Here is a 25,390-nt window from a genome sequence, read left to right as displayed (position 1 = left end):
TAAAACTAATTTGACAATTTGTATCTAAGAATATTTGAGTTATTAGATTAGGTACAAGTTAACTCGCTCATTTAACACGCACCCATTTATGACCGATCATTGATAAGTTAATAACGAGTTATTTACTCATCATTGACCCGTCTCATTCATGATCAGTCCAAAATCCATCCAAACCCACCCAATTGCCACCCCTAGATAGATTGTATATTAAAGAAAATTCATGTTTACTATGCAATTGAATCAAACATTCGGACATGCTAATCGGAAGTTGTTGGTATCATTCTTTGGAATGAGCTTCGAATAACAATGCTTACAAGTCTGATAAATCTTATACAACATGTAGATGTAAAAAAAAAAAACAAAACAAAACAAAAAGAAGGGGGAATGTGGATGAAGATGATACAAATAACATCTGGTATGTGGTTGCACAAAACTACACTAACTGATTTGGTTAACAATACAAGATTTTGTAATTAGAGCAGATGTAAGATACAAAAAGAGGGTCTCAGGTTCCGAGGTATTCTGCTAAACTTCAGGGCCAGATGCAAATAAGCTAACAAGGCCTCGAAATACTTGAGCTGAGAGTTGGTGTGCTGGGAACAGCTCACCATCCAAGTTCCAGACGCTCTCCTTCCCGAAAGAAGTGAATGTAAAAGCCACAGTCTGCGCAGGAGACATGAAAAGCTCACAAGAGGTACGAAAATTATATAACAAGTGAAAACGAAAAAAGTGGGGGAACATACTTTATGATGCTCCACAAACTCAAAATTCAGGGGGTTTCCACCCTTCCTTGCAAGCTGTGTAAGGTGCCTGTACAAGTCAGTCAATCGTAAAAATAAGGCTTGCATGGAATATTTATTAGTAGCTTATGTGTATTGAACTAAAAATGTAGTAGAAGAAAAGAACCCAACGTTAATAGGTTCGACCAAAGAGATGCAAAAAAGACTGAAGCAACCATGACTTCAAACCCAACCGACTTCTACCACATTATGTCCAATGATGAAGGATTCTTCACCAACTAAAACAGAAATTTTAACTGACTATTAGTAATTGAGAAGATTTTCAATGAAGGCATTCTTCTATCAGGTAACAAGCTAGTGGACGTGGAAACTGGTCCACTTGACATTTGCCATGTGCCTTGTTATAACAAAACAGAACACAAATTAGAAGTTTTAGACGTGCCTTGTTAAACGCTAGGTAAGATCAAAGGAATATGCAGTTCTTCTAGCCAAACAACAATTTGTTGCCTCAGCCCAGTATCTCTGATTAGTTAGAGAGAGGAAGCTATAGCTCATTCAAATGATCTTTCACCAAATGTATGATGCGTGGACACACACACACACACACACACACACGTATATGAAGAGATATAGATGCTTCTATATTACCACAAATAGAACACGCGAGGGCAGTCTTTAATCAAAATAAGATGCAGGAAACCATCTGAAAGGTGTGCATCAGCCACTAAACCATCAGGTGCTCTTTCATTCCGACAAGAGATTACAGCAGCGCCAACACTAAGAAAACGCCCTCTGGATCTCAACCATCTTGATTCCTCAGGATGCAAATATGGTGTTGGGTAGGGATGTTCTGCCAATGCGGGAATTTTTTTTGTAGCACAAACGTTGCACTTAACACGGCAAGTTACTCTGTCAGATCTTTTAGATAGGCCCCACAGTCCTTGTATTCTACTATTGCGAGGACCTCTCTCAGGAATTGAATTTGTTTTTTCTGATTTAAGTTCTACGTATGCTATTTCTGCCTCGTATGACCTGAAATAAATGACATGGACATAATAAATGAAAAACAAAATTACTGGGTGTATTATTATAAGACAGTATTGAGACGCAGGATATAAAAATGCAGGCTATCAAGCTTGGGATGCTAGTTGCAATGTAAAAGCCCTAGCCATAAGCATGAATACAAGAGTTCCAAGTTTGAGATGGCCATCTCATGAAAGTAAACCAAAGGACAGGTCCGTACACAGTTACCCTGTCTAGCACCATGTAATAAGGAGTCAGGGTAGGGAAATGGCCTCTCTATTCAACGGTAATATGTAAAATATGGCCTTACCCAGAATATGCTCTTACCCAGAATGGCCCAAAACAGAACAAGAAGAACCAATCTGAATTTGTGGCCCAAAACAGAAGAAGAAGAACCAATCTGAATTTCCGACAAAAATAAGGACGAACAAACACAGACACCGTCTTCATGATATAAACTCCGAAACAAGTTAATTAAAAATTCCAAGCCCAAAAGAATTTGACAGAGCAGAAGTGAATGCTTTCAGTTTTGAAAATCTTAGGTCAATGGGACTGAGAGTTCGGACCGGAAACAGAGACTGATAGTGATCGTGCAAGGCCTGTGATCTAGACCCATTGGGGGGTGAATAGGTCTTGTTGTTTAGGTAGTGAATTTTAACAATTATTTGAACTTAAACTAAATATCTAAATTCAATTCATAACCAAAAAAAAAAGTAAAAATTATTCAATTCATCACCCAAGGATGCATAGACAATTAAAGCAGTGAAAAGATGGACACAGAGATGTTCATGTGAAAAGACTTACTCTAGGAAAACCAAATCAACCAAACTCTAGAAACCCCTAGTTACCTCCTTGACACAAATCGATCCACCCAACTCTCCTCGAGTTCTAGGCACATGATCCACTCATCAACAGACTTCGCTACTCATGAATCTACTTCTCATCCATCGATTCAGTCTCAGCCACAAGTCATTCAGTTCAATCTGAGAGATGGACTGCGTATAGTGTTGAACTCTTCGATTGTTGTACACAGCAACAGATGACAACACACTAGATCACATTCTCCAATTCTAATAATGATCAATACAAAAATAAAAATAAGATGCAACTTAACTCACAAAATAGTTTTATGAATGTATGAGTTGATTTGTATTCCGCCCTACCATGATATATTTAATTTTAGGCAAAATATAAGTATGGAGGGAATAGGGCTGGTAGTGTTCCAAACCAAATTGGAAACTGCTTTTTCGCACAATTCAATTGATCAAAAAACACATCGATTAATCAACGCAACTCCAGTGATCCTCGATCAAATGCTCGACCGATCGAAGTCTACATAGTGTTTATACTTGAAAAAATTTCTAGAACAAAAAGTTTACAAAAAACACTTCAATGCATGCTTTGAAAGATTTAGAAAATTAAATAAGATTAAATCATGTAGAAATTAGAAACCCTAACATATATGCATGATCCCTCATTTCTTTTCTTTTTTTTTCTATCTTTGTTTTTTTTTTTTTGGGTATCCCTAATTTGGTGAGTGCATCAATGTGTTAAATTACCTTTTTACCGTTGTCAAAGAAGACTACGCAATTATGTAAAATAACACTAACTTACTAGTGAATATTTCGAATGGAAACTAAAAATAAAAATAAAAGTTACATACTCCAATTTTGTTCAATGAAATTTGCCAACAAAAGTCCAATTAACCTAAGAAAGTCTTGTTGGAAAACATTGTTCAAACTTGAAGTCTGTATGTGTATTTCACCTTTTGATTAGTTTGTTCAAAAGTTATTTCAGTTGGCTGAGTTACCTCTGCCCCAAAAGCAAAAGTGAAATTCAAGTCACAAGAAGGGGAAAAAGATAATTGTAACTCATAATTATGCACTCACCAACATTAGGGTTCGTGATTCATATGCCTTCATGTATTACACATATTAGATTTTAAATTTATATGCTATGATATATAAAATCCATTTTAAAATGCATAGAAGTGTTTTTGCACTAGAAATCCTAATACTATCAAGACAGGGCTTCTTCAATTGATCAAGGAATCCATAAAAGGCCAGTCATACTTCGATCAATTGAATTTGTCTCAATCGAGCAAAAGCTACAGATTTCAATTTTCAATTCAAACTGTTGCAACCCTAATCCCTTTATGATTTTAAACTCTATATAAAGACCATATGTATTCCAAAACGTACAAAAACCAAAGGAAAAGAGAACAACAAGCATACTGAGTGCATCCTGGCAATTTTGATTGCTAGATTTTGTTTCTTTCACATATATCATCATCTAGATGGCGAGTGAATGGTTTGAAAGTTGTTCATCAAACGAATCCTAGTGCTACAAGGAATTTTCAACATTAAAAGGAACTACAAAACAAACACGAAGAACGGACCGAACTGGTCATGGAAATCATTGTACTCGGCTTCGTGAGGAGTGGTATTTGTTGACTGACAATAGTAGAGGATCGTCTAGCATATGTCTGAGTCGAAGGTAACTGGGGGGTTCTTAGGCATAGAGTTGGATTAACCTAGTGTATAATACTTTTTCTCAATAGTGGATTTGATGTGCCTGTACTGGGGTCTGATGGTTTTTTCCCTTGGGATTTTCATGTAAAAATCATGTGTAAATGTGTGGATCATTTAGTTTACTTGCATGTTTTATATCAACATGAATGCTTTTTATATGCTTTCTAGTTAATTAAAGGTTGAAATTTAGAAACTAGTAGTTTAATTTTGAATTTCTGTTGAAGTTCGTTACTTTACTTTTCAAGACTTATTCATCCCCTATAGGTCTAGATCAGTTTTGTTCATACTCTAACACCAGAGCCTAGGGTATGATCCATAGTTTCTTTGGGGAAAAATTAAAATTAAAATTAAAATTAAAAAAAAAATAAAGATTCCAGCAAGGTATTGGTCAGTTAAACATATTGAAGTTGAAAAATATAATTTGAGTTCTTCCAAGGGCCTTATATTATATTATAATTCATTCACAGAACTAAGCATGCAAGCATAAAATTGCTTCCAATTATGAAATTTAAAGAACAAAAGATTAAAAACCTTGATTGCATGGAATTAACTCCAATGCATTTTGTGATTGAAAAGGTAGCTCCATATCTCCTTCCAACCCAATTGTGTTATTTCTATCAACAACATCAAAGCAAAGCCCATATACTAATAACTTACATGTTTCTGAGTCAATCCAGAAAGTCTGGAAAATTTTGAACGAGGTACAAAGTAATGGTCAACTTTCATAGCTCTTACACCATGTTACTACAGTTGCACTTGGAGAAATACCTGTGCTTCATGAACACCTTTGTGCCTGCATAATCATATCGCTTGGGGCCCATCCAGCGGTATCTTTCACTCTCTGTAATGACGTCTCCATAAAATCCATATCTGATCAAATTTAGGAGATTAATAAAAAGAAGAAAATTCTAAAATAATGTTTAATAAATAAGGCATACAAAAAATCTTTATACTACCACTATTCTTGATCATCTTCACTAAATGTAATTATCTATCAAAATGTTAGTTTATTCTTAGGATGTAACATAAAATTATGATTAGAAAAAATGAACCCACAAAGAACTAAGGAAGCAGAAGCACTAGAGTTTTCTCATGATAAAGACAGAATCTCCAAATTTTCTACAAAATAAATAGTTAAAGAGACTAACACATGAGGGGGAGATAGGAAATAAACGACATTTATTAACATAAGTAGAGGAAGGCAAACAAGTAGCAGAGTCAGGAGATCAAAATCTACAGTCATCTATGAAGTCCTGGGAAGAAGTATTCAGTAATATTATGAACTTCAGAGATGAGGTAATCAGTGAGCAATAAACTAATAAAGGCGTCAGCAAATTAAATAAGTTTCATACACCAAAGTTCAACCAACCAAAGCTGCTTTCCCACAAAGACAATTGACGAAAAATTGTAGGGAGATAAAAACCAAGTCTTCACAGAATCACAGTCATTAACTTGAAGAGAGCACATGATAAAGCATCCAAGAGAAGATGCGGCCATTAGTAGGGATAAAATGAGTTACACCTAGACAAACAATCATCATCAAGGACATGCAAGAACGAGCAGTACTGTTGCAATATATTTTGAAGAGGCAACTCAATCTGCTTTCCGCAATAAGTTCATGAACCTTTTTGTTGTTGTTTTGCACTTATGTGTAGAAATTCTCTCTATAAAATATTCTGCCACAGATATTAACATTAACATCTTGTACAAGTATATATATAGGAAAGAGGGAAAGCTATACAAGGAAAAGAATAAAAAATATTCCTACAAATCTGTTCCTAATTTAAAGCAATCAATCTATCCTATTTTACTACAATCAATCTGTCCTACAATCTTGTACTAATTTATAATAGTCAGAAATCAATCAAATCCCTAAAATCAAGGGAAATAATATATATCTTAAAACACTCCCCCTCAAGCTGGAGCATAGATGTCTCGAATGCCTAGCATGTCAAGTGCCAAATTGAAAGTCGTACTTGACACTCCATTTGTCAAAAAATCTGCAAGCTAATGTTCCTTCTTCACATTGTTTATCTTCATCTTATAAAATATTTGCAAACCAGTTATCATCCGTGTCTGTCCCTAATAAGTTACAGGAAGCTCTTGACAACCCCAAGTGGAAAGCTGCCATGATTGAAGAAATGGAAGCTTTTACAGAAAAATTCTACATGGGAACTTGTTGAGCTACCAAAGGGAAAGAAGACGATCCCAAATGGGTATTCACAGTGAAGCATAAGGTAGATGATTCAGTGGAGAGGTTCAAAGCAAGATTGGTAGCTAAAGGTTATACCCAAACCTATGGAATAGATTATCAAGAAACATTTGCACCGATGGCGAAGATAAATACAATAAGGGTCCTATCCTTGGCTGCAATTTTAGAGTGGCCTCTTCAGCAGTTTGATGTGAAGAATGCATTTCTTCACGGCGATCTAGAGGAAGAAGAGCATACATGAAGTTCCTCCAGGCTTTGTTAATTCCTCTAAAAGAGGTAAGGTATGCAGACTGAGAAAATCCTTGTATGAACTCAAGCAGTCACCTAGAACTTGGTTTGGCAAGTTTACTCAAGCCATGAAGAAATATGGATACCACCAAAGCCAGTCGGATCGCACTCTCTTTCTCAAACTTTCATTTGGAGGTAAGATTACTGCCTTAATCGTGTACGTGGATGATATTGTGGTCACTGGTAGTGATGGTGAGGAGATGGATAAGCTGAAAGCATATCTGGCAAAAGAATTTGAGATCAAAGACCTTGGGTCTTTACAATATTTTTTGGATATTGAAGTTGCTAGGTCAAAGAAGGGGATCTTTGTTTCCCAACGAAAATATGTCCTAGACTTATTGGCTTAGACTGGAATGTTGGCTTGCAAACCTGTTGATACTCCAATTGAACAAAATCACAGGTTAGGTGAATGCACAAATGATACACCGGAGAGATACCAAAGGTTGATTGGGAAGCTAATATATTTGGCACATACTCACCCTGACATAGCCTATGCGGTGAGTGTAGTAAGTCGGTTCATGCATGCTCCTTACAAAACACACATGTTGGCTGTACACAGGATTCTCAGATATTTAAAATCAACTCCTGGGAATGGTCTGCAATTCTCCAACCATGGTCATCTCAAAGTGAAAGGATATACAGATGTTGATTGGGTAGGATGTGTAATAGATAAAAGATCAACTTCAGGATACTGCACCTTTGTGGGAGGGAATCTAGCCATGTGGCATAGTAAGAAACAATCTGTTGATCCAGTTCTGAAGCAGAATTTAGAGTCGTGGCTTATGGTAATGCGAGATGTTGTGGCTGAAGGCTTTGTTAAAGGAGCTGGGCTTTAATTCTAGGGATCTAATGAAGCTTTTCTGTGATAACAAAGCTGCCATTAGCATTGCTCACAATCCAGTTCAACATGATCGTACTAAAGATGTTGAAGTGGATAGACACTTTATCAAGGAGAAGTTGATAAGTGGATTAATTTGCACTCCGTTTGTAAAGACAGAACATCAGCTTGCAGATTTTTTGACAAAGGGAGTGTCAAGTACAACTTTCAGTTTGGCACTTGACAACCTGGGCATTCGAGACATCTATGCTCCAGCTTGGGGGGGGGTGGGGGGGGGGGAATGTTGGAAGATACTACGTATATATTATTTCCCTTGATTTTAGGGATTTGATTGATTTCTGACTATTGTAAATTAGAACAAGATTGTAGGACAGATAGATTGATTGCTTTATATTAGGAAGATTTGTAGCAATTTTTTTTTTTTGTAAAATATTCTTTTGTATCCCTTTTGTGCGACAGAATACCCCAAGAAAATATGTTTGAGTGCTCTCGAATCCAGCTTACTCCGGTGTTGTTTGTGGATATGAGTATAACAAACACAGCCAAACACTTTGGGTGGAATGTGAAGAAGAGTTGGAATATCGTGTGTTTTGGATTATGTCTGAAGAGGTTTTTGAAACTGAAGGACTTTTGAAGGCATTCTATTAATGAGATATGCTGCAGTAAGAACAGCATCTCCCAAGAAAGTTTTAGGAACGTTCATAGCAAAGAGTAATGACCCAACAATCTCTAAGAGATGGCGATTCTTACACTCTGCTACTCCATTCTGCTGGGGTGTATCAACACACGAAGTTTGATGAATGATGCCATGAGCCTGAAAATAGACACTAAGCCCTCTCTTAAAATATTCCCCTCCATTATCTGATCGTATAACCTGTACTCTTGTGTTAATATGGGTCAAAACCATTTGGTGAAAGGATTGGAAGGTGGAAAAAACATCACTTTTTTCTTTCAACAAATAGATCCATGAAACACAAGTGCAATCATCAATAAACGAAACAAACCATTTAGAGTCTAAATGATTAGGAACACAGGATGGCCCCCACACATCATTGTGAACAATTGAGAAAGGCACATAATTTTTATTAAAACTTGAAGGAAAAGAAGTGTGACGGTGTTTGGCTAACGCATAACTATCACAATGAAAATTAGAAACATCAATTCTGAAGACTAAAGATGGAAACAACTTATTCAAATAGCTAAATGAGGGGTGTCCTAATCTTTTGTGCCAAGCCAAATCTGCTCTTCTGATGTTGACCTGCCAACTATTTGATTTGCTTTTTGTAAGAAGTCATCTGCACACTCATGTTATCAAGTTGATTTGTCACAATCGAAGGAATGGGTGGTGTTGTACTAGAATCAGAAGATTTAGAGGTAACGACAGACATGTTTTGATGTCTATCGTGTTTAGAATCAAGGCTTTAGGGTGTTGTCCAAGACAATTGCACAGCAAGAGAACAAGAATAGGAGGACAAAGAGAATAGGTCGGCAGTATTTGCTCAGACCCGTGAAACTTTTCTCTCTTTCTCACACTATTGCTCTGATACCAAGTAGAAATTCTCTCTAAAAAATATTCTGCCTCATATATTAACATCTTGTACAAGTATATATAGGAAAGAAGGAAAGCTATACAAGGAAAAGATTAAAAAAATTTCCTACAAATCTGTTCCTAATTTAAAGCAATCAATCTATCCTATTTTACTGCAATCAATCTGTCCTACAATCTTTTTCTAATTTATATTAGTCAGAAATCAATCAAATCTCTAAAATCAAGGAAAATAATATATATCTTCCAATATTATGTTCTTTGATTTATCTATGAATTTACTGGTCATAGAGAAGTCCTAATGTGCACTTTTTCCAAAAGATCTGGATTTAATGAAAAGACTATTGTGAAGGACCATAAAAGAAATTCAAAAAAACAGAATGTGCAAAGAAGAATTCAAAATCTTAAAAGAACCCTTAGTAAAGCAATGCATTAGTAAGAAAATGATTGAAGAAAGAATTGTGGTTAACATAAATGATCAACATATGAACTAGGAAATAAAAAATGATCAACATATGCCATCATTGTTTTGAAATTTTCATTATGTTGGTTCTTTGTATACGGGTACATGGAATTTGAAAAGAAGATGCCTAAAAGTCAGATGAGAAACTGTGGTATGGAGTTCTGTATGAAAAATGTATAACAAACAAATTAACAAGAAAAATCTACAAAGCAGAGTGACCAAGAGCATGAGGACACACGGAACAGAGCATGAGGACATCAAAAAGCAAATAAAAAATCATATCAATGCCAAGTAAGTCAAAGGATGATGGATACAAATTAAAATTGATTATGGAAAAGGAATCAATGAAGTAACATCTTTCAGTGTTACAAAGAAAGGCCAACTAAGATAGATCGGTCATGTCCAGAGCATACCTACGAGGAGCTTAATGCTTTACAAAGAGGTTCTAAAGCATCAAAAGGATGAACTAAAAACCATGTATGTAATCAGTGAGTAAAGATAACAAAATTCAGAGTGACAGATTATTAAAAATAACATAGATTGAAAGGAAGAAGATCATGCAGCCAATCCAAAAAAGTGATCCTGTGGCTGATTTGAACATAATGAGGACTCTCAAAACAGGACTAATTAGTAAGTAGTGCCTAGTCACTTCATACCAGTTCTCACTATGTTTTGTGTTCGTGTATGCATTACCTTATAAATTATTTCTTCCAGTTATTTGGTTAAAAAATGGGATTAGAAAGTGATTATGGGGGCTCACATATGTGACAGTCGTGTCAGCTAAAAGATAATTCACTACGGGTAATATCATAGATGCAGTGCCCCTTGTTAATTGTTACAACATTATATACTATAAACTATTAAGTTATGTACGCGACAGAATCTAGAGAAACAATCCATGGACCATGACTATATCCTGAACCTACACAATATCTCACAGGAAAAGCATGTGTTCGAATAAAGACCATCCATCTACCAGCATTTGGCTAGTCATATATTAACAGCAAATGCAAGCACAAGCACACATAACCAACATATATTTTTATGTCAATGGTTTGCCTGGTACAGATGTTAAACATCCTCCAGAATTAGAGAAACCCAATTGGCAAAAACTGACCCAAACAAAGCACAAACATGCATATGCTACATAAACTCACAAAAAAAAAAAAAAAAAAAATTGCAATATAAACTAAAATATTTAGCTAAGATACAGTACAGTATCAAACTAGTAGTAATGAGAACCTACCCAGCAAAAGAAGCTGCATAGCGCACACAAGGTTCAACCTTCGATGTAGATGTTGTTTTCCATCTTACAACTTGAGCTATATCAAGGCACACCCTTTTACCAAGGATAATATGCAATGCAGATGTCATAGGATCTCGAGTTCCGGTGGTACTGCAAAAGTGAGAGCCAATAATTTCCATTCCCACCAGAATATTATCAGCTAAAACAGTAGCTTACAATGGACACAAAAATTTAGCCCTGCAAACTACTATTGTCAACTACCAAAGTTTCGTTAAGACGTACAGAGAAACATTGAAGATCACATAATATCAGTGTATTGATTATGACATAAAATAATATATCACTGGCCTGTACATTGAAAATCACAGAACAGCAGTGCACTGATTACAATATACAATGTAACTTATTATATATGAAACCAATTCTTGATGATAACATATGTGGTGGGCATATAGAAGGGAAAGCAAAGTGATTTAAGCTTGATCAAGAGTTAATGCCTACATGGATGATTTTAGAAAATTAACAATGTTTTAACTTTCAGAAAATATCTTTTTTCAGGTTGAGTGGCAAAAGGTGACTCATTTAATTTCCCATCAGCACAGGTATCAAGAAAATACCAACAGAACAATAATATAATAAGAAACATAGAGAACATCATGCGAGAGAGAGAGGGGGGGGGGGGGGGGGGGGGGGGGGGGTGGGGGTGTGGGGTTGGTGTAAGAAGAGGATACTATATGAAGAACTTGTCTTGTAACTGGTGCATGACATAAAAAAATCATGTACGAAATCTTATTCCGAACACAAATGACAAGAAAAGGTGAATCATTCAGCACCCTCCTCGGACAACAAAAAATAAATAATAAAAAAATAACCACAGAACCAAACTAGACTTGCAATCATAGTGAAACATAGATTTATATCTGTAATCATGTATACCGACACATGTGGCACAATTGCACAGTACTATGGTCCAGGATACTCAATTTAGGACCACCTTGGAGACTCTTAGACCCAAATAAACCTGAACAGTGTTTATGCAAATTCTACTGGAAACAATTAAATCACAAGAAGTATCAATGATACAGATCCTTGAAATCCTTAAAGTCTCAAAACAATGGGGGTTTCTATTATCAAATTCATTTCAGCTATTATTTTGACATTCACTTCAATATATTGGTAGACACAATTTCAAAGAAATCTGTTACTTTTAGCTCCAAGTTGAAATATATAACCCCCACTTCCAAAAGCTCAAAAAGAATACATGGCAGAGAGTAAGTCTTTCAAATCAACCGAATTCTTTGTTCAAAATCATTAAAATACAACTGAAATGACTTTTTAAATGAAAAATAGAAGTGGTCAACAATTAAAATAGTTGATGGTCCTCTTTAAGTAAACAGCATCTACATTCTAGCACCAGTCCAGTTGATGTTATTTCTTGGTTCCCATAAATGCAATCATTGTCAGTGTTTCAATCAAATATCAACATCCTATACAACTTCTCAAGAAAGTTACAATCACCTATCTAGTGTTTCAGGATTTCATTTAAAATTTTCAATAAAATTGCAAATACAACACAAATTTTACAATACGGAAAAGATTTTGTATGATATCATCTGGTCTCAGAACAATTATGATGCCAATTTATATTATATGGAATCATTTACATGTGTCTAAGCATTGGATTTACAGATTCCTAAAACCATAGTGCACATGTTACAGCTAGTTATTAGGCAATCATATTTTTTAATATTCTTCTTTCTTTTATAAGTGAAATGTTTGTATATGTAACATAGTACTAAACATGGAAACCTACACTCATTTTTTAAGCAATAAAGTAACGATAGGAACATAATAAGAAAGTTTTATGCACAATTATATGTCACACCACATATATGATTCCATTAGAAAAAATATTGATTGTGATTTTAATGACTCTATATCGTTTCAACACCCATCATAGAAATACAAATGCGAACCAAACGCCCATCTGTTTTACATTAACCGTAAAAAGTGTCTAATATTCTGCACAGTATTTTCTGAATGTATTTCCCGTGTGACTCAGGTAAAAGGCAAGCCTTAAGGCACAAGCCATTCATCCACATACAACAACTGAGGCAACAGACTAATAAAAAATCTAAGCTTTGAAAGAATGCCTCCTAAAATATCTATAATAGCAGATGTATATATAATGCTATTATCAATAGGCCATGAAAAAATAAATGCACATAAGAAGTGCATAAACCAAATTCAACTAAGATGAACTAAGAGATATAACATAACCATGCCGTAAATAAGCAACATAGCTCAAGGTAATGCAATACATACCAAATCACAATGGCATCAGTTGAACCCGAAGGAATGATTCCAAACCTAAATCGTTCATTTGGGAGAGAAAACTCAAGATCTTGATCTGCTGAGTTGTCAAAGCACCAATAGACAAAAATCAGGCAATACCAATACAGCTATTTCTGTCAAAAAGGATGTTAAAAGTGCGGGGTAGGAATAGAAAAACTTACTTGTCATTGGTGTAATCACCTTATTTATATATATATGAAACAAACTAACCTGTGTGGGAAGAGCCATCTTCAGTTCCTGTTTACATTCATAATATATCAGAATCGGCTACAGTTGTCAAATCGAATATAAAGCATGCCTAGTATGGAGATACCATGGAACATACTGATATTTGTGAATTGTGATCCATTATGTCTTGAATTTGGGATAAGAGGAGACTGGTCTTCATTAGGAACAGAAGGCTCTGCAACAGTTTCATTTGCATCATGAACCAAGGAACTGCCGTCACTATCGACAGGATGACCTAAATCTGTAGGGGCTGGTGGGTAGGGAGCTTTATGCCTTGAAGAGAGAAGTCCATTGAGGATCTCGTTAAAGAAACCATCGCCACCCTAAAAACAAATCAGAATACAGTATACAAAAAATTGGGCATTAGCTCCGAAGTCCAAACATCGTTTGAAACACCACATTAATATAATTGTCAAAGGCTGCTGTGACCAACAAACAAAACCATCAGCAACTAGCGACTAAGTTTTAAGGCTAAGTCATCTTCTGGGACATATTTCTCCTTAAAATTTTCAATTCTCTATATCCTTTGATATAGTATCAAATTCAACATCCCAGGACGCCTGATGAGGAGAAATCTTAATATTTTGTAGATTGAATAAGAAATGATCCAAGGTCTATTGTATGGAATAGAGTGAAAATCTTACTAAACAAAAACCGACAAAATAACAGAATAAAGGTAATTCATAGTTAACTATGAAGTCCAGACACCGCCACAGGGATGTGACACAATACATACTGATCGAAAGATATAGGATATAAACATGACTAGAATCCTGGAATAATTGTGTGTTAGTGTGTGTCTATTATGACATACAGTTACAATTCACTACGCACTTCAAGTTTCTTTTTTTGTTAATTCTAAGTGCTAACATAACTGGGATCCTCATACTAAAAACACTAAATATGTTTCTCTTACACTTTTGTTATAAGTAAATATGTATTAAAAAGCGTTCAAAACAGGAACACATCCTTCAGAAAATACAGAAGACCTAACAGGGCCTCTAAACTCTCAAAAAGTCCACAAATTCAACAATCTCATCCATGGATTTACAATTTCTCCCCAGAACCCAACAAAAAAGAGTACTAATAATAGAGAACTTCAGCGCGCCAATAGGGGTCTCCTTTCCTTCAAAAGATCGCCTATTTCATTCAAGCCATAAGCACCACCAGACTCATAAAGGCATGACTCTCCAGAAGTTACGAGTTTGGGCCCCCACTATACAACCTCTCCAAGCCTCAACCAAACCTCTGGAAGACTTGAGCATAACCTAAGTCACACAATTCTTCTAAACGAGTGTTATTCTCATTCTCCGCGCTGCTCCCGCTCTCGCGCTCCGCGCATGCTCTCGCTCCCACTCCCACTCCATGTGACTTAGATTTTGCCCTTTTTGCGCTCCCGCGTTCGCACTCACTCTCGCTTCTGCTTTATGTGACTTAGGGCATAACCGACTGAACCCTGAACAAAGTCAACATCAGAACCCAACAATCCCAAGCTACTCGGCAATGCAAAAGAAGATGATTAACTGTTTCCTCATTCTCAAACACATGCAACAACAATTGACCACAACCTGTCCCCTCCTCATAAGATTATCCTAGGTCAAAAAACTCTCCAAAGGCCACTTTGAGAGGAGCCTTAGAACATCATCCCCTGGAATGTAACGACCCAAACCTGTGGGTCCGAACCGTTAACTAGGTCCTTACTCGAACCCGAGGTCACCTTAGGGCACCGTCATCAATCTACATGTCACGACACCTTCTATGGACAATTACAACTCACCACGGGAGCCAAAGAACTGCTACAAGGTAAAAGAATAGCCCTAAAGATGGTGGAAAAAGAACAATGAAGCCCTGCATTTCAGTCGGCCGAAATGCCTATTCCGGTCGGCCGAAATGGACCAACCGGTCGACCAATTGTGGCCAAAGATCAGATGAGGCTACTGGAATGATCGGCCGGCCGAAATGCCCATTTCGGTCTGCCGAAATGGCCCTGCGAGCTAGGAACCTGCTACTGAACTACTGCAATTGTGAGAATGAAGAAAGCTTTGGTAGGGACTGCAAAATTGATCTAAAACTGCTCTAATAAAACTGTAAAAGTAACTTTCTACATTCCATGATTTGAAACATCAACATTTTGATACAGCAACATCATTTTTCTCATTCAATAAGAATTATACATTGTTTTTACGATTAGTCCAAATTTACAACAAGATAGAGTCAAAGCTCAAAGTTATGTTACAAGGCCATGCTAAGCAACTTAATACATTTCTAAATAATGCTTTACAAAAATGGCTCAAGTCTACAAAATGTTTACAAAACACACTTCAATCCTCCTTATGCTTTTTTTTTTTTGATAAGTTCAATCCTCCTCATGCTTGTAGTGGATTGTCATCCGCCACCTCCTTTCCATGAACTAAAAAATGTTAATATAAAGGGGTGAGCAAATTGTTCAGTAGGTGGTGCCTAAGACACACCTCTTGTGACCCCGTGAATCCACACAATGAACGAAAAAACAAAGAAGGCGGGATCATGCCATGCCGGGGAGAAAATAATCATAACATCACATCAATAATCCAAGTAATGGATGAACTATGCCATGTAATGGGATGCAATGTCCTGCAATGTCACTCTCCATTTCCAAAAATTTTTCCGTCATCATATCCAAACCGTTAATGCAACCCGTCCCATGGCGGCACGAGAGAAGGATTGGCTATCTGTCCCTGACCCATGGTAACTCCATGGCGTCATTTGGGGCCCAGGTAACTCGACAACGCTAGGGAAATCTCCCTAATTCCCTCTAGGTTACACTAACGCCACGGACCCTAGGCAACTCCTAGGCAACCGGGTTTTTCGTAAAACCCTTTTTCAAAATTTTTCCCCAAAAAACCTTTTCTTTCCTTTTCAAATCAAATTTCCCTTTTTCATGCCCAATGTCATGCATGGATGTCTCATATGTTTCGATACTGGGTAAATAGATAAATTCATGTTCTTCAAGACAACAATATACATATTTTGCTCCAATAAAAAAATATATATAGACCTCATGCTTTCCGAATCACATACTTTAACAATAAAATCACAATGGCATGAAATTAACATCAAATAACATACTTTATTATCACATACCAAATAACATATAACCACATCTTTTACACAACATACAAGTAACACAAAGCTTTACACATTTTAACACAAACATAGAAATCATGTTTCAAGAAATTATCATTAATTAAGCATGCTAAACTACAATTCATGAAGAAATAACTCACAAATGTGCAAGAAATTGTATATTAGAAACCCCTACCTCAAGAGATAAGAAAACCCCCAAAAAATTGCCCAAATTTTCGAAATCCCTAGGTTGGCCAAAGTGATGAATTGCTTACATCAATGTAAAGATCTCGCCGAGCTCTTCGATTTGCCGCAAACGGCACCCAAAAACTCCAAAAGGTTGGAGAGAAATCGAAGCTTGAAAGCTTAAGAAAAAGAAAAGAAAATAAGAAAATAAAGAGGAGAAGAGACAGCTGCCGGGGAGAGAGAGAATTAGAGAGAGAAAATGTGTGTACGGCACGCAAAACGTGAAAAGACGAAAATGCCCTCGTAAAATGGAAAAATTCCAGAAAATAAAAAATGGGGAAAATCGAAAGCATTACATGGAACCTCCGTAAAACACCTAAAGAAAGACCGAACCTCAAAACGACCCTGAGAAGATGGAACCCACACCACAAAATCAGGAACTCCGTCCACAATCTCCTGGCGATATAACAACTCCAAAAAACCAATGTGTAATGACCCTCACCCTAGCCAAACACAATATTATCTGCTTTTGGCTCCCCCGGACCGGATTCTAACCAAGGGGTTACGATACTACTCCAGGTTAAGCTCGCTTAACTCCGGAGTTCTGGTAGGTTCACAGCCATCACGGCTTTAAAACGCGTTATGTCATAAAAGAGTGTTGAATCTACATATAGCACTTGCTCCATCCACACCCAGGCGATGTGGGATTGTGCACCTGTAGCTCGTTCAGTGTGGTAGCCTACTGGTGCCACCTGCACACGCTCACACACACCCGCCGACAAGGTCGCCACAATCACCCCCCCCCCCCCCCCCCTTTCCCCCCTTTAGAGCCCTGTTGGCCACACTTTCGGCTGGGTTAGGCTCTAATACCATTTATAACGACCCTCGCTCTAGCCAAACACAATATTGTCCGCTTTTGGATCTCCCGGACCAGAGACTTCCCAAGGGTCACCCATCCTGGTACTACTCCAGGTTAAGCACGCTTAACTCCGGAGTTCTGGTGGGTTCACAGCCATCACAGCTTTAAAACGTGTTGTGTCATAAAAGGATATTGAATCTACATATAGTACTTGCCCCATCCACACCCAGGCGATGTGGGATTGTGCACCTGTAGCTCACCCAGTGTGGTAGCCTACTGGTGCCACCTGCACAACTCACACACACCCGCCCACAAGGTCACCACACAATAGCCGCCTCAATCTCCCAATCCTAAAAGTTCCCCAAAAAACGCACATCCCAGGATGTTCTCCTATTATCAAGGTGATAGCAGTTAAACACCAAGGCGTGTATATCCGTGGCAATTCTGGGAAAGGAGAGGGTAAGAGGACACTCACCACACCAAATATCCTCCCAAAAATGAAGCCTGCCACCATCCCTAACTTGAAACCTGATGTGTTTAGAAAAATCATCCCAACCCATCCGGATCAATTTCCAAACCCCAACACCACCTAAGATTCTCACCTCAAGAGAATACCATCCACCAAAATCCTCCCCAAATCTACTCGCAATCACCCTCCTCCATAGTGTATGTCTCTCCACCCCAAAACTCCAAAGCCACTTCCCTAAGATAGCCTTATTGAAAGGCACCAGTCTTCTGATACCCCAACCCACCCTTTTGAATTGGACTACAAACCCGCTCCCAATTGACCAAATGATATTTAAACTCTCCTACTTCCCTCCCCATAGAAAGCTTTGCTGCAACTTGTCAATCCTCTCAACCACAGAAGAAGGAATCTGAAAAAGAGATAATAAATAAGTAGGGAGACTAGGAGTCATTTACTAACGCTTTCACTTTCTTACTTTTACTTTATTCAAAAGTAAAATCATGACTTTACTTTTTTTAGATGAAATAGAAAGTAAAATGATGTTTAATAAGCAGATTTTATTTTTAATATTTTGAAAGTAAAAAACAAAAAGTAAGTTTAATAATTTTGATATTAATTTTGCTTTCATGTTATCTTCCTCTCTCTAAAATTTTTTTATCTGGGTTTGATGTAATAGCTGCTCACTGCACTGGTCTAGGTCTATCTAGGTCCATGGACTTTTCCCATTTGCTTGGGGGAGGCACCAAGTCATTTATTGCAAACAAGTTTTTCTACAACAGTGAATAAGATGGCGCTATTCAATTGTACAGGGAGACGAATTCACTTTCCTTCTCTTCCTCTGCCACATCCCTTCGAGTCAGGGTGCTCCGTTTCGGGTTCTTAAGAAATCCATTGATTATACATATATTCACTACCGCTTGCTACGCCCTAGCTAAACAACAAGAAATCGAAACCCTATGAGTACAGAGTGTGTGTGTGTGTGTGTGGTGAGTTTCATACATGGCACAGGGATGGGTATATTGTTGATGGGTTTAGGGAGGAGAGAGATGGTTGTGGGCAGTGGGAGGAGGTGGGAGGAGGCGGTGGCCATGGTGGGGAGGGGGGGGAGGAGGTGGCGGCGGATGGGCAATGGGAGGATTTTGGGAATTTTTTTTTTTTTTTTTTTGGATAAATAGTGCTACAGTAATACTACAGTAAGGAAAGTAATTCCTATGTACAATGCAGAAATCACAGAAAGCATCACTTTCTCACTTTCTCTTTCCTTCATTAAATTTGAATGTACTTTTTAAAAGTGGAAAAGTAAAAGTATATTAATAAACATAATTTTTACTTGTACTTCACATTTTTAGGAATTGACAGTAAAAAACAGAAAATAAAAGCGTTAGTAAACGGGCCCTAGACAAAGTGCTCTTCATCAAATAACCCTTCCCCCCTTCAAAAGATACTGTTTCTTCCAGCCTGCCAACCTTTTCTCAAGCCTCTCCACCACGGGATCCCAATTTCCTTGATCGCACCCCAAGTGGTACACCCAGATAAGAAATGGGAAAAGAACCAGTGCAACAGCCCAAAGTGTCATCGGCTCTTCATAAAATCTCAAGTTGAGAAAGAACACCTCTCCCCACCCGAAAGCCTCACAAAAATCCCAAATTCGCCGACATCTTCATCATCCTACTAAGAGCCTACATAACAATAAGAAAAAGAAAAGGACAAAGGGGATCTCCCTACCTCAATCCCCTTGAACTACCAAAGAAACCCGTCAGATCTCAATCCATCTTCTCCATTTCTCTCCAAAGCCCATCCGCTCCATCAAATAAAGAAGAAAGCTTCATATGACATCATCATAAGCCTTCTCAATGCCCAACTTGCACAAAACCCCAGGAACACCGTTGTATAATCTAGAATCAGCACACTCGCCCGCAATAAGTACTTAATCAAGAATCTGACAACCTCCCACAAAAGTGTTTTGGGAATCCGAAATAACCTCATCCAAAACCTCTCTCAGTTTTGAAGCAAGAGCTTTAGTAATTAATTTATAGATACATCCCACCAGGCTAATAGGTCTAAAGTCCTTGAAGGCGCAACCCCCCCCACCCCCCCCCCCCCCCCCCCCTTTTCTGTTTTTGGGGATAAAAGCAATGAATGTTATATTCAAACTTCTCTCAAAATGATCCCAAGAATGAAAGGCATGAAAAGTTCCCATAGCTTCCCCCTAACAACCTCCGCTCTGTAAGAGGAATCTCATGGAAAAACCATCAGGACCTGGGTCTTTATCCACATTACAGCCTTTCAGCGCCTTCAACACTTCCTCTTCAGAAAAAGGCCTCCCCAAACCAACACTCTCCACCTCAGAAATCGAATTGAACTAGAGCCCCCCAAGCAACAGTCTCCAAGTGTGAGTCTCGGTGAATAACTTCTTGATAAAAAGAGGTAATTCCGCTATAAACCTCCTCATCATTGCACATCAACTCCCCTTCCACAACATCCTCCCAATATGATTGCCCCTTCGATGTGCATTAGCAAGTCTATGGAAGAACTTCGTATTACAGTCCCCCTCCTTTAATCACAGGGCTCTAGATTTCTGTCTCTATGAAATCCCCTCTAACACATCAATTAAAGCAATCTCCGCCTGGAAGAACGCCCTCCTATTTCTCAAAGCCTCACCAAGATCTCCCAATCCCTCCAAGCGATCAAGATCGGCAATCTTCAAGAACACTCGGTTCTTCCTCCACTCTAAGTTCCCAAACTCCTCCTTATTTCATTTTTTAATGTTCTCTTTCAACCGACATAATTTTCCAGCAAGAATGAAACTTGGAGTACCAATCACATCATATCCCTTCCATCAAGAGCAGACCCTCTCAATGAAGCCCTCTGCTCGAAACCACATATTCTCAAATCTAAAGGGAGAGCTTCTTTCCCGTAATCCCCCACAATCCAAGACCAAAGGAATATAATCCGAAGTTGATCTAGCGAACGCTGCTTGAACTACATCCACATATTTCTCCTCTCAATCTCCGGAGAAAAGGAATCTATCCAAACAAAAGAGAGTAGGAGACTCTCTACCACTAAACCAAGTGAATGTCACACCTTTCAACAAGAAGTCAATTAACTGCAAATCGGTAATGAACTCAGAAATTTGCTCCATAGCCAAAGTCCACTTGCCCCCCATCAACCTTTCTCTAGGGGAGCGAATAACATTAAAATCCCCTCCAACACACCAAGGAAGAGGCCATCTTATCCAAACAGAACCAAGCTCCTCCCACAACAAATGGCGATGGGGGGCATGTCCCTGCGTGAAACGAAAGTTGCCTATCGAAGGCGAACATAGAGTTTCGAGCGATGAGCGGTGCAGATAGAAAAGTTCTTTTCTTGATAGTTAAGTCACATGTATAAGACTAATTGGGGAATTAGCTATGGCCAAAAAGATATTTTAGAAGCTCATAAAGGTCGATTTACAGGCCAGGGCCATAAAGGCCTATATGAGATCCTAACAACGTCATGGCATGCTCAATTATCTCTAACCATCTTTCACAATCCCTGGAGAGATGGTTCACTAATAGATCGAGGGATAAGTAATTCGACTCATTCACATCCTGATCATGAATGTTTGGAATCCATATTATGCAAGGAGACATTTCTTTTTCTTTTTTTTTTTGATAAGTAAACAAGGAGACATTTCTTTTGCTAATTCAAATTGAAGGATATATAAAATCGGTCTATTTCCATAATTATATCAATAGTTAACGCATTCATCATAGTTAGCAGCTCTAGCTCCAGCTCCAGCTCCATATCAAGGTCATGACTAGTGTCAGAAATTCCCCGAATTGGCTTGCCGTTAACATAAAGGATATTATCCCTTTCCTGCAACAGATCCGAGGCAAGACAAGATCTCCCATTCTATAGTTACCTAAGCCAAAAAAGCATTCACTTGTTACTCCATTCATTCACAAGTCACTTTCTTCTTGCTTCTTTTCCCAAATATGAATTTCTTAATGATAGTTGGCGCCATCCTCGTTGGGAGACACCCGAGAAAATCCAATGGAATCCATTCTCCTCCATAGAGAACATTGACGTAGTGAAAAGCGATAGAACATTCACAAGGAACATGGTTACCTTGAATCCACAAGGGCAGTTGGAATCCACAAGCTAGAAGAAAATTCATAAAGAATTCTGAATTATTATTGATAAAAGGTTAAAATCTGCTATTGCAGTACATGCATTTTTTAATAGAGAAAGCCTAATGCTACAAGGAAACTAATTCCTAAAGGAAAAATAAATTAAAAAAAAAAAACAAAAACAGAAGGTAACTAGTATTATAAAGATTTTAAAAGTAAAAAAAAAAAAAAATTTAAAAGAAAAATAAAATAATAAGAAACTTAATTAAAACTTCTAAATATGTCCTACATCAGTCCCCTCCACTTCAAAAAAACTCGTCTCGAGTTTCTCATCGTATATTAATATAAACCAAATTTTGTACCACTTAGAACCCGATCTCAACCTTCCATAAAATTGCTTCGATTTTTCATCCCATTGTCCCTTTCGTTTCTTCAAATCTTTCCAAGCTGTTATTTCCTCATGCTTTGGGTTCCCTTTGGGAACCTTTCCTTTCAGATACCTGGGAGTTCCTCTAATTACTACCAAATTGAGGGCTATTGATTGTAAATCTCTCGTTGATAAAATTGCTACAAAGATTAATTTTGGGGGTAACAAAGTTTTTTCTTATGCTGGTAGACTTAAATTAATCATAAGTGTCCTATTCTCGGTCCAAGTTTACTAGTGTAGGAAAATCTGCCAGCATGTATAGGCTGGTACAAATGTACAGTTGTAAAATTGACTGTCTAGGATTTTTTTTCCATATTAGTTTAGTTGATTTTTTCCTGTCATAATTAGAAAATTGTATGTACCATTGTCCTAGGCTATTTTTAGACATAAAATTATGTAGTTATATGTAGTAATTCTATTTAGAAAAGAGTAAGAAAGTATTCTATCAATTAGAGGTTTGAATGCAAACATGGTATCAGAGCCAAAAAAATTTATACTCTAATCGGGTTCTTCCTTTCTTCATTTGTCTGTGCCCTACGCCTTCACTGCCCAAGGTATATTTTCTAGATTCATTTTATCAATCTTGACCTTCATTGTCAAGACTGATTTCCTTAATTCGGCCTTCATTGCCTTCCATTCTATCCTTCATCCTGTTGTTAGGGTGATCTTCGTTTATTTCTTCAGATTCAAGTCTTCCCAACCTCCTTATCATGTTGGGTACATCAGAAGTTAATTCCTCTGTTACAAATGAGTCCACAAACCAACAGCCAACTCCTGGTGAATTCTAGAATATATCAGCCACCTTCAAACTCGATGGAGGGAACTATTTAGAGTGGTCAAAGTTGGTAAAAACCTATATAAAGGGGAAGGGGAAAAGGAAATTGAGTAATCTCATTGGACCGGTGGCAAGGATGATCCTAAGTTTGCTGCTTGGGATGAAGAAGACTATCAGATCATGTCGTGGTTATGGAACTCAATGCAGCCGGAGATAAGCTGCACGTGTATGTTTCTCCCAACAGCAAAGGAAATTTGGGAATCTGTTTATCAAACCTACTCCAAAGTGAGAGATGCAGCACAAATCTTTGATCTTAAGACAAAGATCCATAACACCAAACAAGGTACTCTTTCTGTAACCGAGTACTATAATGTTATAAAAGGCCTATGGCCATGGCGTGAGTTTGATCAATACCAGAATCTGAAAATGAAGTATAGCACAAATGTTGCAATGCATCGGGAATTTATTGAAAGAGAAAGAGATTTTTATTTTTTGGCGGGTTTAAATGTGGAGTTAGATCATGTAAAGGTTCAAATCCTAGGGAAAGAACCATTGCTGTCCTTGAATGAGGCCTTTGTAGTTGTAAGGGGAGAAGAGGGCCGAAGAAATGTCATGTTATAAAAAGGAATTATGTGGATGGTTCTACCCTAACTATCTCCAAGCAAAATGGAAATGAAGGAGGTGCGGCTGCCGATGTTGTAAATTCCGGAAGATTTGAGGGAAAGAAACCTATTGATGAAGATTCCCTTTGGTGTAGTTATTGCCGGAAGAATAGACACACCAGGGAGACTTGTTGGAAGCTTCATGGTAAGCCTCCCAATTTTTTTGGAAAAGGAAATGGAAGCAGAGGAGGAAAGTCAGGCTACAAACTGCAAGCAACAGCCGGAAGAAACTGCTGGCCAAGAAATGGTGTTCAATAAAGAGGAGATAGATAAACTCAAACAGTTTATTTCAAGACTGGAAAAACCTGAGGGGTACAGCCATTTTGCACAAACAGGTAAGTATTCTATAGCTTTAAGTGCCTCTAAAAATCAGTTTTCTAGTTCAGGGGCTTCAGACCATATCACCAATTCATCAATTTTTTCTCTTAACCAATTTTTTTTTTTTTTTTTTTTTTTTTTGATAAGATTGATTTTATAAAAGGCGCTCAAACGGGGAGCGGTCCCAAAGAAGACAACAGCCGACCAAAATTGACACTATAGCTTTAAGTTATCCGCAAAATCCAAAAGACAATCCATTGAATTACAATCCCGCCCATTTACCCAAAAGAATAAAGAAGTAAGAATATTGTATTTAATAGCCCAAATAGGAGACTCCTCTCCTTCAAAGTATCTGCTATTTCTTTCGTGCCAAAGACCCCACAAAATACAAAGGGGAGTGGCCCTCCAAGCATCTCTGACTTGGCAAGTCAACCGATTCTGTGAAGACCCATGGAAGACCAAACACAACCAAAAACATAGCCCAAAAATCCCTAGCCATTGAGCATTGAATAAGATGGTTAACAGATTCCCCCATCTTCTTGCACACATAACACCTGTTATCCATAATATGACTTTTTTCTAAGGTTATCAATAGTAAGGATGCTTCCCAAAGCAACAGTCCACGAGAAGAATGCCACCTTCAGTGGAGCTTTCGTCCTCCAAATGGCTTTCCAAGGAAACAAAGGGCCAAGACGCTCCAACATACATTTGTAGAAGGACTTAACCTCAACTTACAGCCCTTGTCCAGGAAATCAAAAAATAAAAATTGTTGATGGAACTTTAGTCACTATAGTTGGTCGAGGGAACATCTCCTTAACTCCGTCCTTAACTTTGAAAAATGTTTTACATGTTCCCAAACTATCAGTGAATTTATTATTCATTCCTCGGATTACTAAGGATCTTAATTGTTTAGTGACATTTACATCACATAAATGTGTTTTTTAGGACCTTCTTACGGGGGGAAAATGATTGGGTATGCTAGAGACTATACTCCCTTGAAGCTAAAAGTG

General features: G+C 37.7%; 1 protein-coding gene across 4 annotated transcripts in view; it reads right to left on the bottom strand.

Annotated features, from left to right (window-relative positions):
• Window positions 1-255: 255 nt before the first annotated feature.
• The window catches only part of LOC132268167 (ceramide kinase), a 34,550-nt gene continuing 9,415 nt past the window's right edge, over window positions 256-25,390 (bottom strand). Inside the window, exons 6-13 of one of the 4 annotated variants that reach the window (XM_059768940.1) lie at window positions 13,556-13,793; window positions 13,453-13,479; window positions 13,213-13,300; window positions 10,888-11,037; window positions 5,063-5,164; window positions 1,389-1,772; window positions 744-810; window positions 256-663 (exon numbers count right to left, since the gene is read on the bottom strand). In XM_059768940.1, the coding sequence (XP_059624923.1) occupies window positions 526-663; window positions 744-810; window positions 1,389-1,772; window positions 5,063-5,164; window positions 10,888-11,037; window positions 13,213-13,300; window positions 13,453-13,479; window positions 13,556-13,793 (1,194 nt within the window). In that variant the 3' untranslated portion in view covers window positions 256-525. The remainder of the gene's footprint in view (window positions 664-743; window positions 811-1,388; window positions 1,773-5,062; window positions 5,165-10,887; window positions 11,038-13,212; window positions 13,301-13,452; window positions 13,480-13,555; window positions 13,794-25,390) is intronic. The other 3 variants (XM_059768941.1, XM_059768942.1, XM_059768943.1) reach the window with 3 other exon arrangements.

This window comes from Cornus florida, unplaced genomic scaffold, assembly GCF_030987335.1.
Source record: "Cornus florida cultivar Cherokee Brave unplaced genomic scaffold, ASM3098733v1 CherokeeBrave_3.0.0_Hap2_Chr08, whole genome shotgun sequence".
Taxonomy (NCBI): Eukaryota; Viridiplantae; Streptophyta; class Magnoliopsida; order Cornales; family Cornaceae; genus Cornus; species Cornus florida.
Note: the sequence above shows the minus strand (reverse complement) of the source record. Positions and strands in the feature narration are given on the sequence as shown.